The 13,577-nt window shown below is 39.3% G+C and overlaps 1 protein-coding gene across 1 annotated transcript in view; it reads left to right on the top strand.

Annotated features, from left to right (window-relative positions):
* LOC139719675 (uncharacterized) overlaps positions 1–13,166 on the top strand; it is a 72,804-nt gene extending 59,638 nt beyond the window's left edge. Inside the window, exons 29-37 of the mRNA XM_071631073.1 lie at positions 202–477; positions 1,621–1,724; positions 2,472–2,562; positions 5,251–5,355; positions 6,656–6,818; positions 8,837–9,206; positions 9,752–9,893; positions 10,778–11,068; positions 12,710–13,166. Of these exons, the coding sequence (XP_071487174.1) occupies positions 202–477; positions 1,621–1,724; positions 2,472–2,562; positions 5,251–5,355; positions 6,656–6,818; positions 8,837–9,206; positions 9,752–9,893; positions 10,778–11,068; positions 12,710–12,802 (1,635 nt within the window). The 3' untranslated portion in view covers positions 12,803–13,166. The remainder of the gene's footprint in view (positions 1–201; positions 478–1,620; positions 1,725–2,471; positions 2,563–5,250; positions 5,356–6,655; positions 6,819–8,836; positions 9,207–9,751; positions 9,894–10,777; positions 11,069–12,709) is intronic.
* Positions 13,167–13,577: the final 411 nt, after the last annotated feature.

Genomic DNA, 13,577 nt, shown 5'->3' with positions numbered 1-13,577 from the left:
CAATCTTTGTTGAGGGTATGCTGTGAATGAGTGAATGCAAGTTAGTTTGACTTTAGGGAAATTTAGATTGTAATGTCATGGACTTTGGATGTTTTACATCTAATTATGATATGCCAAAGAGGGTCAAGAAAGAGGTTTTTTTTAGGTGATGTAGAATATTTAGATATAGAATAGTTTTCTTTCCCGTGTACTTGCCCACAGGAAAGTGCAAAGACAGATAAAAGTGTGCACAAGACCCTGTACCAGCAGTCTAAGAACCTGATGGCGAAGAATCGGGAGCTGGAAGCAAGGCTGGCAGACTCTGAGGGTCACCTGAGCAGGACGGAGGATCGATGTAACCAGCTTGAGGCTGAGCTGGAGAAGTCTGAAGAGGGGAGGAAGGAGATGGAGGTAGCAAACCAGACCTTGAGGAGAGAGATGGAGGAGGAGGAGGAGAGGAAGATGAGGGCGTTCCAAGAGAGGGCCATGAAGGCAGAGGTGAGGTCGTCTTTCCATCCTTGTCTCACATCAATCTCACTTCAACCATCTTCATTTACTGTAAAAGTATGTAATGTGGACATTTTCACTTATAGTCAACTCCACCGAAATCGCTAATGCATGTGTTGAATAATCAGCGAAGTCAGTGAAAATGTAAAGTCACAATTTACATATGTAGTCTTACGTATGTTCTTCTTCTGTACACACAGAAGTCGATTATGCCTTAAGTCAATGCATTTTCCTCAGTCCTGTTGAGATTGACTTGTGAGAAGTTGATTGTATTTTGTGCGATGTAAAAATAAAATTTTGTGACTATTATTGCATCTGCAGTGTATAATTATATGTGTATTGATATAGTTTATCTCTTTGATTCTGCCAAATTCAAAACACAAATAATTCATTATACCTGACTAAAGGGTTAAACATGTCATGTTTTTGTTTGGGTTTTTTTTTTTGTCAGTGCCATCAATACCGTCAATACACTCTTTGATGTAAATGTTCTAGTCTAAACTGTCTGAGGATTACAATGTCACTTGTTGAAATACATGTATCTAACAACTCGTGCAGCACACTATTGTAATTCCTTTATCTAACTCTGATGTACTATCTTGTGCTCGAGAAGCCATTTTTGGTCAAGGAAGCCTCGTGAGGGAAAAAAAATTTGTCACTCAAACATTTATTTTACAGGTTTTGTTGTCATTTATGAAATAAAATAGACCAGGAAACTGATGGAAGATTGACAAGAATAAGTGTGGAGAGTGCTAACATCACATATAAGGCGCGGTCAGACTGGCAAAAGATCGAGAAGTTTAACATCGCGGAGAAAGAGCGTGCCGTCCGATGGCTAGTGATTGTGATGTAGCAATTCACATTCGTACATGACTGGTCATGCGCTTTGTAGACACCGCCCGCAAACAAATCGAGAAGTTTGATGGGGGGGAGGGAAATATTCGTAGATGGATGTGGAATTTCGCGAGAAGTTTTGCAAGAAGTTTCGCGGGAAGTTTGAGGGCACACTGGCAAAACTTTGAGATTGTATAGATCACAAACTGAATCTTCTCTATCTTTTGCCAGTCTGACCACGCCTTGTAAGCTTTACTCTGACACCCCATGGTGTCTTTCTGTTCTTTTCTGCCCTCACAGATCCAATATGTGCAGATCGTTCAGGAAAGGGACTTGAAGCACCTGGTGGATGCCTGCACTGAAGCAGAAGAAGAGCTGGAGACCATCAATGACATCATTGAGAAGTAAGCTAGAGTCTCCATACTGTGGTGTGATTTGTCATGTGACATGACTGTACCAGTGTCATGTGACTGTAGTAGTGTCACATGACTGTACTAGTGTCAGGTGACAGTACCAGTGTCAGGTGACTGTAGTAGTGTCTCATGACTCCACCCAATTTCACTGTGTTTAAATGAGAAGAGAATGATATGCGTAAATGGTAGATGAGTTCTGCAGTGATTCTAGAAGAGTTGAGAAAAGGGTTATAATGATAATGAGTGTAATGATGGTATTGGTGATGGTTATAGATCTGAGATGATGTTGATGATGATTATGGTGGTGGTGATGATGGTTATTGGGATGGTGATGATGACGCATTGATAGATGTAGTTGCTTTCAGTCAGTGAAAATGATTTTATACCAGCCTGAGCCAATCTCTTTAGATAATCACAAAAAAGAAAAAAATATCTTAATCCCTTTTATTGCTTATTATCTCTAAGAAGTCATCTAGATATGAAATTATCATGAGAGGTCCTCTGTGGTAAAATGGACAGGGGATTAATATTTGGTGATAATTTTGTTTGTGATCAGGATCCAGGATATGTGCAGGGGATGTGTGCACAGTTCTGTGACATTGGTGACCTTAAATGAAATTTACATTCTCCAAGTGTTCTAAGTCACTGTGATGTCATAACTCTCTGTGATGTGACTAGAGTATTTGTACTCTGTTATATTCATGACTGCTTGACTGTCATTATGTTCTTGTATCCTAGCAACCCATCCATGGAGGTTCATGTGAGACCTATGAGGAGCATGTGGGATGATGCCTATGCAACCAACCTCAACAGACTGGAGGAAGCCAGGGTAAGAAATGACTCTTTACCTCTACTTTGATAATGATAATGATGATGATGATAATGATGATGATAATGATGATGATAGTAATAATGATTATAATAACCATAATATTAATGATAATGATAATGTTGATAATAATAATAATAATAATAATAATAATAATAATAATAATAATAGAAATAACAACAACAATAATGATAATGATAAGAAATGATAATAATAATAATAATAATAATAATAATAATAATAATGATAATAATAATAATAATAATGACAATAATAAAAATAACAACAACAATAATAATTATGATAATGATAATTATAACTATAACTAGAAAAGCACTCTGAGAGTGCAGACCTCCACCAAGCATGCCGGTCATTTCCACCACTGATCTTGTTCTTCCATAGAGATATCAGTGATTTTCATCCATAAACTTTATAGCATTGTGTGCTGGAAGTCGCCCAATTTCCCAGTATAGAAGCCTTTGTTATACAAATGATGCACAGGATAGAGTGCGTTAGTGTAGGCGTATGAGCTATGCCTCTACTAACGCCACGAAATAATCCTGTGCATCATTTGTTTTATAAAATGGGTCGAAAATTCGAAAACTAACAGCATTTTTCAGCGTTTTTCATGTGCCTTTGTGGGTCAAGACGTCCGAAGATGTTCGTCCCAAACATTTACGCACGTTGCACTCGGAAATCCCGCACATACAGTATAAGTATGATGGGGGGTTGGGTTTCCGGACACTTAAGTTCCCGCATGAAAACTTACTTATTTTACATAGAATATGCACCCTTTACCTTAAAGACTTGATATAGACTCCTCATATAGGCCTACTAGACAACATACTCTGAAAACGGCGTGAGAATTAACCTGCTAAATCGTTGGATTTACCCTTCAAAGTGACTACATGTACGCGTCTGGTCCCACAACGCTTGGTCTATTGTACTGTACAAAGTGTACGTATAAGAGTATACGTACGCCACACATGTTATGCACAAGGGAAGAAAGGCCGGCCGGCCGGCAGCCCCAACTAGAAGTTGTTTACAGGATTGACAGCGCGTATGCATGCAATTCAAAGGAGCCGCCGCGCGCACAGACGATCGGCAATAGGATTTAACACGCAGTGCAATGGGACTAGAATAAAGGAAGCACATGTGACTCATTTCAGCGCTTCCTATTGGCTACATTCTTGAACCCATTTTATAATACGTCATAAACCCTCAGCTGCACTGCGCACCTCGCCCTAGCAGAAACTAGAGCACGCACTTTAGTGCGCGCATGCAAACCTCAAATACGCGCAGCCTGAGCTAAGTTCATTGACCCTACCTGCCAAATTATCAAAAATCCTTCATAAATTCCCCCCAAATTCTCGGATCACTACCAAAAGTTAATCGTTTGTTACTTGTGTCATTCTCAACCTTTCTCGCAAGTTTCATCCCAATCTGTTAACTACTTTTTGAGTTATTTTGCACACGCACAAACAAACAAACAAACGAACGAACGAACAAACCAACAGTAACGAAAGCATAACCTATCCCTTTCCCTTGGCAGAGGTAATGATAATAATTGTAATAATAATAATTATGATAATTATGATAATGATAATAACCATTATTAGAAATAATGATAATATTGTATTATTATTAGTATTATTATTAGTATTAGTATTATTATTATTATTATTATTATTATTATTATTATTATTATTATTATTATTATTATTATTATCATTATTATTATTATTTTCATCATGATGGTGATGATGATTATTGTTATTATATTAATAATAATAATAATAACAATATAAGATATAGCATATTTTCCATTAGCAAATATGTTCAAATGTACTTTACAATGTGATCATTAATGAAACAAGTGAGTTTTTAGATGTTTCTTGAAGATGATGATGTATTGCTGGTTGTTTGGGGTAGTTGATTCCACAGTTTGGGAGCGACAGATGAAAATATTCTATTACAAAGTGTGGCTGTAGAGATATTAGTTAAATAGTTGACACTGTTATATACATACTTACAATAGTGAGCATTAAATGATCAGAATGTATATTAATGTACGGGTGTTTAATCTGCAGCAAGTCAGTGTAATGTTGTCGAGTTCTAGATGGAAACCTCAAAGAGTACAGTTTATTTTAATACTTTTTGTGCCAGGGATTTTTTGACAGAGTGTTTAGTGTTATAGGGCTCTGAGTACCAATCATTACTCAAGCATACAAAGGGTTAAAGGGATCGTATAGTTTTGGTTGAGACCTAATTTCAGGTTTCTAACATTTTTTGTGAGATAATGAGAAACCTCCTTTGAAATATGAAAGATCATGTAATTCCATGAGGAATTCAACATTTATTTGATGAAAATTGGTTTTGAAATAGCTGAAATATCCAAAACAGAGCGATTCTAATGAGTGTGGGACCCACACTTCATTACGATCGCTTTGTTTTACTTTGTTTTTGGATATTTCGGTCATTCCAAACCCAATTTTCATCAAATAAACTTTGAATTCCTCTTAAAATGGTATGCTCTGTACTATTTCATAAGTGTTTTCTTGGTATTTCGCAAAAAGTTAAAAGCCCAATTCTCATCTCCACCAATACTGTATCATCCCTTTAAGAGGTTTCTCTAACATCAAACTTGATTTGAAGAAGCCACTCCCAACTCTTTTTTTAATCCTACAGACTAAGTTTCAGGAGCAGGTTAGGATGATTGGAGGAGGTGCTACCCTGGACTCCCTCACACCGGTGGAAATACCCTTCGTTTACAAGCCTGAGGGTCTCCAAGAGGTAAGGGCCAATTGTCACTGGGGTGTCAATATCATTGATGGTGAAGTCATCATCTGACACATTATGTGGGTTAGTCACAGTAGTTTTTGAGAATAGTGCTTGAATTTTCCATTAACTTTTTTACAATATCACCAACAAGCCTGCAGCCAGCAAAACATGAACATACATGTGTATAGAGCTTGAGGGTCTGTCATACACAGTGTATACCACAGTACACACTCAAAAATTTCATATGTGGTTATACAAATGATGCACAGGATAGAGTGCGTTAGTGGAGATGTAGCGCACTCGAGGGTATTTACAATTGTAAAACATACACGAGGCGAAGCCGAGTGCATGTTGCACTACATTGTAAATACCTGAGAGTGAGCTGCATCTCCACTAACGCCACGAAATAATCCTGTGCATCATTTGTTTTATAAAATGGGTCAAAAACTAACAGCATTTTTCACGTACCTTTGTAAGATGTCCGAAGATGTATTTAAGCACGTGGCACTCGGAAATCCCGCACATATAAGTACTGTACGTATAAGAGTACAGTATACGTACGCCACACATGTTATGCACACAATTACAAGAAAGGCCGGCCGGCAGCCCAAACGAGAAGTTGTTTACAGGATTGACCGCGCGTATAGTAGCGCGCGATGCACTTGTAACAACTGATTGAGTGCGCACTGCTAGTGTAGACGTTGTGACGTCAGGCCGTGGATGTTAGTGAGAAATTAATGGAGGCACACGTGACTCATTTCAGCACTTCCAATTGGCTACATTCTTGAACCCATTTTATAAAACATGTTAGCATGTTCTCCCAAGGGAGAATAGTACAATTGGTTCACTATCACATGATCATATTTATCTATCACTGACTGATATTTGACTGGTTGAGGCAATATACAGTTTTAACTGCATCGGATGTAGAATGAGCTGACCAATCACTGATTGATTATTGACTGACCCATGCAATACATAGTGATGTCTGCATTGTGATGTGGAATTAGCTCGCTGTCTTGGAAGTCTTCCACCCATGGTCTCCATCAGACATGCTTCCATTGATGAAGGAAAGATACAGGCATTTGATGTTTATGGTTAAAGAATGTTTTAAGTCTTTCTCCTTGACTAATCAGCAGATGTCTAATAGAGTGACTTGTACAGAACGTTTAGCCTGAATATTGTTTTCTTTAAGTCTCAAACGGAGCACTTTTTGAGAAAGATATTGTATGTTATCTTGTATGACACACATAGGTATGATATCAAAAAGAGTCAACTCATTCATTATGTAACATTGATCTCCCTTCCCTAGCAAAAGACGCCCAGTGGCGCTCCATTACCCAGTCAGATGTTACCACAAGTCCATCTTATGTCACAAGCCGCAGCAGGCTCCTGGCTGGATGCTCCTTTTAGAGCAGAGCGTAACTATGACAACCAAGGCAGGATGCTCATGGATGGTGCCAGTGCGAATCCTGGTAAGAAGTTGAGAGTCTTGTGGTTAGATTGGCCTTGGGGCTGTTCCAAGATTCTTTAACCCACAAATATGAAATGACCATCAGCTCAGCTCTGGTATTTTTTGAAGGAGATGTCTCTTCATTTATTTTCTGCTGTCACTGAGGCCAGTGGAACTAGATGATGGGGGATTTGAATTCTGTCATTGGCTGGCACAGGGAGTATATCATGAGAAACAGAAATTATGCATCTATGTCTGATGATGACACTAGATGGTGATATCAGATATCGGATATCAAATCATTGCTGTATGTGACATGTATCTAAAAATACTGTATAAGCTGTTGTTTTCGCATAGGATTTAATTTTCACGAATTTCGCGAATCTCAGTTGGATCGTGAATTTAACAACGCGCGAAAATGTCTCCATGCACTAGGGTAATAGCGCATTTAGCGTCGGCGTCAGTTGCGAAAATGTCTATGACCTCCTCATTCGCGAAAATATCTGTATGTGAAAATAACAGCCTATACAGTATCATGTTCTGTTGCCTAATGAGGACATTTGGGAGAGAATATATATACGTGTATATTTTTTCCATCGCAGAATTAACTGCCGATATACCCTAACTCCTGTCACAGAATAATGTGCTCAGGGGTTATGATGTAGTTCCAACAATATTATAAGATACCAAGGTCATTTGAAGGAGCAGGCTATTGTTTCACCTTACTTCACTATTTCCACAACTTATGTCAAAAGCATAATTAAAACAACATGAAAATATTTGAAAAATACACAAATCAGCATATATGTGACATATGCTGTGCTTGCATAATGTAAAACATTTAAGATTATGACAAATATTTGAAGTAAGGAGGAAGAAGCACAGGCTTCTTTGTATTTGTAATCATTGCATTGAATAGACTTCAATATACTCAATGAGTGTTTTTTGTCTTCTGTACAAACCTTTTGTCAATGATGAGTTGACATGAGGAATTTGAACGGCAGTGGTTAGATAGTTACTGTACTATAAGCGTCATTTTTTTTTCTCCCGCTCCTAAGTTTGCCTGTCTCGATCAAGGAGAAACAAATTTGCTCAAATTGTCTTTCATCGCGAAACTAGAAAGGTTAAAATGATCATCAATGTTGTTATGCATTTGAAGATAAAAATCTCATTCTCATTGGGGACAGTCCGTCATAACAATGTTTTATCTCTTAACCCTAACTAGGCCGGGGGGCCTCTGAGCCCCCCCCCCCCCCCCCCCCCACTCAACGTTCCGTGGGATGTATCGCTATCACAAAAAGCTATCGCCGCGATGTTTCGTGACTTTTTTCTATCGAGTCTCCCGCATCATTTGACACCAAATGTGCAATACCCGGGCGCGGCTCCGAAGTTGGGCATAAATATGTACGTGCATCTCAGACCAAAAATTGCTCAAAAACGTGAATTCGTGTACAATTTCAATGCAAACTGTGCTTACAGGCCAATTTCATAAAAGCATGATTATTTTGGGGTTTTATTGATTAAAATCAACTAACATATTTTCTTGTTTGGAACAATGTCGCAGACAAATTTCATTGAAAAAAAAGAAAAACAAAGTAAAAAAATGAAGAAATACATAAGAAATAAAAAAACAATAAAATACTTAAATTTTTCTGATGGCACAATTTTTTTCTTGTACGTGTGCTAAGGACACTATAAAGAATATTTACACCAAAAATGTGCCTGTTTTGAGCTTTATTTAGTGATTTATATCAAATTATCTGATTTCATGCATCATTATGCATAAATTAAGATAATTTAGCATAAACAATAATTTTTTGAAAAATTAACTTTGTGGTACTTTAGATTACATCATAAGCAATGTGTGTGCCAATTTTCATTGTGATCGCGCGGTCGACCCCCGGCCGAGGCCCCCGCGGCTCTATCATCTACCTAAATAGCCCGGCCTAGTTAGGGTTAACCAAATGTGCAAACTAAGGTGTTACGAATGTGAGTGAAAAGAGAATTTCTTCATATGATATGTCATGTGTCACACAGCAGGTGTCGCTGCAGTTGACTTCATACCTGCACCCTCCCAGCCCCTCACTGTGTCTGATGCCAAGCGCAAAGCCCAAGCCCTGGCCCAGGCTCTGGGGTCAGTGAAGTCAGACTCTGCATACCCACCACTCGTGGCTGGAAGTAACGGGGGCAATCAACCACAGCACTCCTTTGCAGTGAAGACCCAGGCCCAGGGTTATGCTAACCTCCAGGCCAAGCAGAGGGCCCTAGAATCCCAGACACAGCCCTGGGGGGCCACTGGGACTACATCCTCCATAACACCACAGCAGCAGCAGCAGCCGGCAGTGAAACCAAAGAATAGCTTTGAACGCATCATGCTCAGACTCAGCACAAAGTTTCCCACTTACAACAAGTGAGCATAACTTTTCTTCTGTTCATTTACTCACTAGAATTGTTGATTTTAACCCATTGAGGATGAGGCCCTGAGTATATTAGGGCAAGCATCTAAACATCTGTGGAAAATGTATGTTAGCTTATAAAACCAAAAGAAAGAAATACAGAAATGAAGCTGATAGATTATCAATTCAAATAGATGTAATAAATGTATTATGGCTGTATTGAATTAACTCTTGAGAATCTCTGTTGTTTGTGTTTGTTTGTTTGGGGTTTTTTTTGGCTGTAAAGTATACCGTTGCATTACTCCAATTTTAATGTGATGAAAATGAAACATCCCTGGCCATGCATTTTTTAACAGATTTCCTATTTCCTGTCAGTTAATGTGAAACCAACTAATATGATTAGAAAAGATACAGGTACAGCATAGATAATCAGAAGTAATCTTGAAGAGTGTAGACAAGTATAGTGCTGCTATTCTTAATCCCAACTGAAGGAGAATGAAAAATATACCCCAAGTCCCCATCCATACCGATTAATGTTACACCCACCTCCATATTACAGGGTCCAGCTGACTAACTTTCTAAAAGAAGTCAGAACGGCAAACAAGGGCTCCCTCTCTGGTCTATCTGTGGACGACATCATGGTGCGAGTCTCTGACCTCGTTCGTAAGAGACATCGGGACCCGGCTAATACTGCAACTCAGGTGAGGACCCAGTTTTAGATGTGGGACAATACTTTGTATTCTATGAAAACCAGAAATACTCTAACAAAATACAGTAGAAAATGTACTTTCAAGGGCTGGTACCGAATTGGGGCCAGTTTTTTACATTTTGATCTTTTGTTTGAAAATGATGGTCAGATTTTTCTATATACTTGACAGGTATTTTTGGCAGTGTGATAAGATATACAAATAGACACCATGCTCCTTCCCCCCGCCCATCAAAGCTGCCCCCTCCCCCAAGTTTGCTACATTCATAGGTAATACAAGCATGTGTGAAATGTGAAAGGTGCAGGAGTATTAGACTTTTACCATTTTTATGCCTCCGCCACAAAGTGTCACAGGAGGCATTATTCTCATTTAGGCCTATTGGACTCCTGTGAGAACAGAATTTTTTATTTTTTTGTAGTCTCTTGCTATTGACTCATATGATGATGTTATCTGGATATCATACAAATTTAACATTACAGATGTAGAATAAGTGTAAATAAGCAGTAATAGTTGGTAACATTTGAAAAAAATTAAAAACCAGTAAAGGTCTGTAATTGAAGATAAGTGAATCTAAGGCTGTTGATCTAATATCAGTGATCTGAGGTCATTGATGTAATGTAATTGAATCTAAGATCATTTATCGGAGGTCAATGATCTAGGAACTTTGTTATATGATGCACATCCTGATAGAAGTTTCGTGAGAAGGGAGCATGTCCATTTGTGTTTCTTGATGCTGTCATAGTTTTAATTTGTTTGATGTTGCATGCTGTGAAAAGGCATTGATAGCCTTTGATATCCGTCTGTTAACCATAATTCTTTGCCGGCTGGCCGATGCTTTGTGAGAGTTGCCATCCTACATCTACTTTGTCCCTCCACAGAGAACACTGAACACCGGACAACTCAGCTACAACACAGGCCTCCTTGCCCGTCCCACCGTACCACAGACAAACAGTGAGCTACAGTCCAGGCGCCCCACCCAGTACCAGCCAGCCCCCAGCCCCGCCCAGCCTGCCTGGGGGCAAGTTAGTAAGACTGAACCTGGAATCAACTGGAAGAAGGAGCTAAGAGATGGGGAGGATGTGGAGGAGGATCCGTGTGTGATCTGTCATGAAGAGATGGACGGAGATAACTTGCTGGAGCTCACCTGTGGCCATACCTTCCACAAAAAAGTAAGTCTCTTTCCTTTCGACACTACTAGACTCCAGGCCTCGAAATAGGATTTTGGAGGGGCAAGGCCATTTAGAAACGGGCACTTTTTCCAAGAGGCCCGCCATTAAAGGGCACTTAGGTCAGTCAGAGGGGCACCAAGGCCACATTGGAAAGGGCATGTTGGGTGTTTATACGTGATGTGAATGCCCCATAGAGCTGTATGCAATCGACCGTGCTGCTACACTCCAGCAGCGCACGCACGCATAAGATCTCTCCGCAGCAGACGACGTTAGGCAGTAGGCCATACGCAATACGATGTAGGTTCTGTAATACAGTACGTTCTCAACGCATACGCCGCACTCGCTTTGGAGCACTTCCGGTGCCATTTTGCTTGAGCATGTGGGCATGCAACGCAGAGCAAGAGAGATGGCAATGCTCGCAGTCGTCCGACAGGCCTGGCATTTTTTAGCATGGCTTGCGACCACTTGCTCCGGCCCGCCGCTGCCTAGCTAGTAACTCTATGGCCGCTGCGCTGCGGAGGCAGTCGGGCGTACATTTACGTACACGTCGTCTCGTATCTCGGAAAGATACTTTTGAGTTTGAATCAGATATATTGGGACGCGAGTGAACTGAAGGTATGATATTTGAGATCAGGAAAGTTGTTCAAGCTTATTAAAGAGTAGACTTTGAGAAAGGGCATATTATATGTCATAAATAATAACTTTCATTCTAAAAGGGCACCATGGCCACAAGAAAAAGGGCACATTTTTTTTGGCCGTAACTTTGATCAAGGAAAAAAAGGCATTGTGGCCAACGAGAGGGGCACCGACAGCCATGGCCGTCGGTGGCCGTCGGTGGCCGTCGGTTAATTCGAGGCCTGAGACTCCAGGGCTCAGCTGTATCTATTTCTTTGTTGAGCATTGGGTCTTGGTAACCAGGAATTGTCATTGTATTTCTTTGTATTTCCTCTCTCTTCTTTTAACACTAAGAAAATGATTCATTCACGTCTAGTTATCAATCTACTTTTCTTTTCTTTTTTTATTAACTAAAGCAAAAATTGGAGTTATGCTTTTGATTACTTTATTGCTGATATCATTACAACATCTCTTGCTGTAATGTAGGTAATATTTCTCTATCAGCTTCTCGGGGAATATTCTTCTTTATATTTAAGAATTGTGCATTTTATATATTTTGTATGTTTTACTTCCTGCAAGCAAGCATACGTTGCAAGTGGGGAACTGGTCAAAATTTGTTTTCAATGATTGATTTGTAAATTTGCTTTCACTGGTGTTTTATCATGTGAGAAGTTAATGAGAACATGCTAACAAAGTTAGCTGACATAGCTATCAAAGTTTTACATGTAGATAATGAACTCTGAAAAGTTTTGGGCAGGTGTGGCTTCTTTCAGACTATGGTAATCGTTTTTTTTTTTCAGGGCAGAAGTTCCCTTGTCAGCGACCAGTCATCAAAATTTTTATTCAAAGTAGTTTGCTTATTACCAATTCTAAGTACACTATGAATATCAAATGATATCAGATATGACAGTGGGAAGAAATTTGATAGTATTTCATAGGTTGCCAAAACTACTGGAAAGACATTTTTATCCAGGATTTGTAGGGACCATTTTTAAAATTGTTTTCTATGTTTATTTCTTGTTGCAGTGTATCATGCCCTGGCTTAAGAGGCAGAAGACGTGTCCGACTTGCCGTACGTACATCGTCCTGGAGAATGAATTCCCCACTCTAGGCCATTAAGGAGCTTTGGTATCATACAGATGTGTCTCGGTCCAGTGGCTGTTGTCGGGTGTACCACGATCAGAATGCTGTTGCTAGGTGTGTCTGGATCTGAAGGCTGTTGCTGGGTGTGTCTAGACCTGAAGCCTGTTGCTAGGTTTGTCAGAACCCAGTGGCTATTCTGAGTGCCACGTAACTATTAATGTGACTGTCAGTGAATATATGAACAGGACGACAGCTGATAGATTAAAAATGTTCAGTGTGCCACAATCTTCCATGGAGCTACAATGTAGTTTGGATGAAAAGCTTACATAAATGTCGAAGTTTAAGTGTAAATGTTGCAATCTCATGTTTTTGTGCATGTTTCTGTCATACTGGTGTCATCTATGCTATGTTCCTTCTATGACTCATGATATGTTTAGGTATAATGGGAGGGGGGGGGGGGAGGGGATAGTCATTGAGAGCTTTGATTAAAAAGAATTCCTTTACTTGTTGATTACATTGTCAGGAATATCTAGGGCTGTGGTCATTACAACAAAATGATGCCGTATTTAATGGGTTGATTACACTTGCGATTATTTTAAGTACCAGTATTCATCAGGTTTTTAGCAGGGAAGTTCAAACTTACTGTTCTTTGTTAATTGAGATAGTATCACTTCAACCCAGCAAATGAGAAACTGAATTCTTGTTCATTTCTTACTCCTGACATATGTGATGTAATGTGATCAAATTAATGATTCTTGCATCAAGTTTTTATCACATCTGATTGACAAATTTACCCTTCATCGGTGTAAAT

The sequence above is a fragment of the Diadema antillarum genome, unplaced genomic scaffold (assembly GCF_040938485.1).
Source record: "Diadema antillarum isolate AM-2024a unplaced genomic scaffold, OU_Dant_1.0 scf00000113, whole genome shotgun sequence".
In the NCBI taxonomy this organism is placed as follows: domain Eukaryota; kingdom Metazoa; phylum Echinodermata; class Echinoidea; order Diadematoida; family Diadematidae; genus Diadema; species Diadema antillarum.
This window is presented reverse-complemented; position numbering and strand designations above follow the sequence as displayed.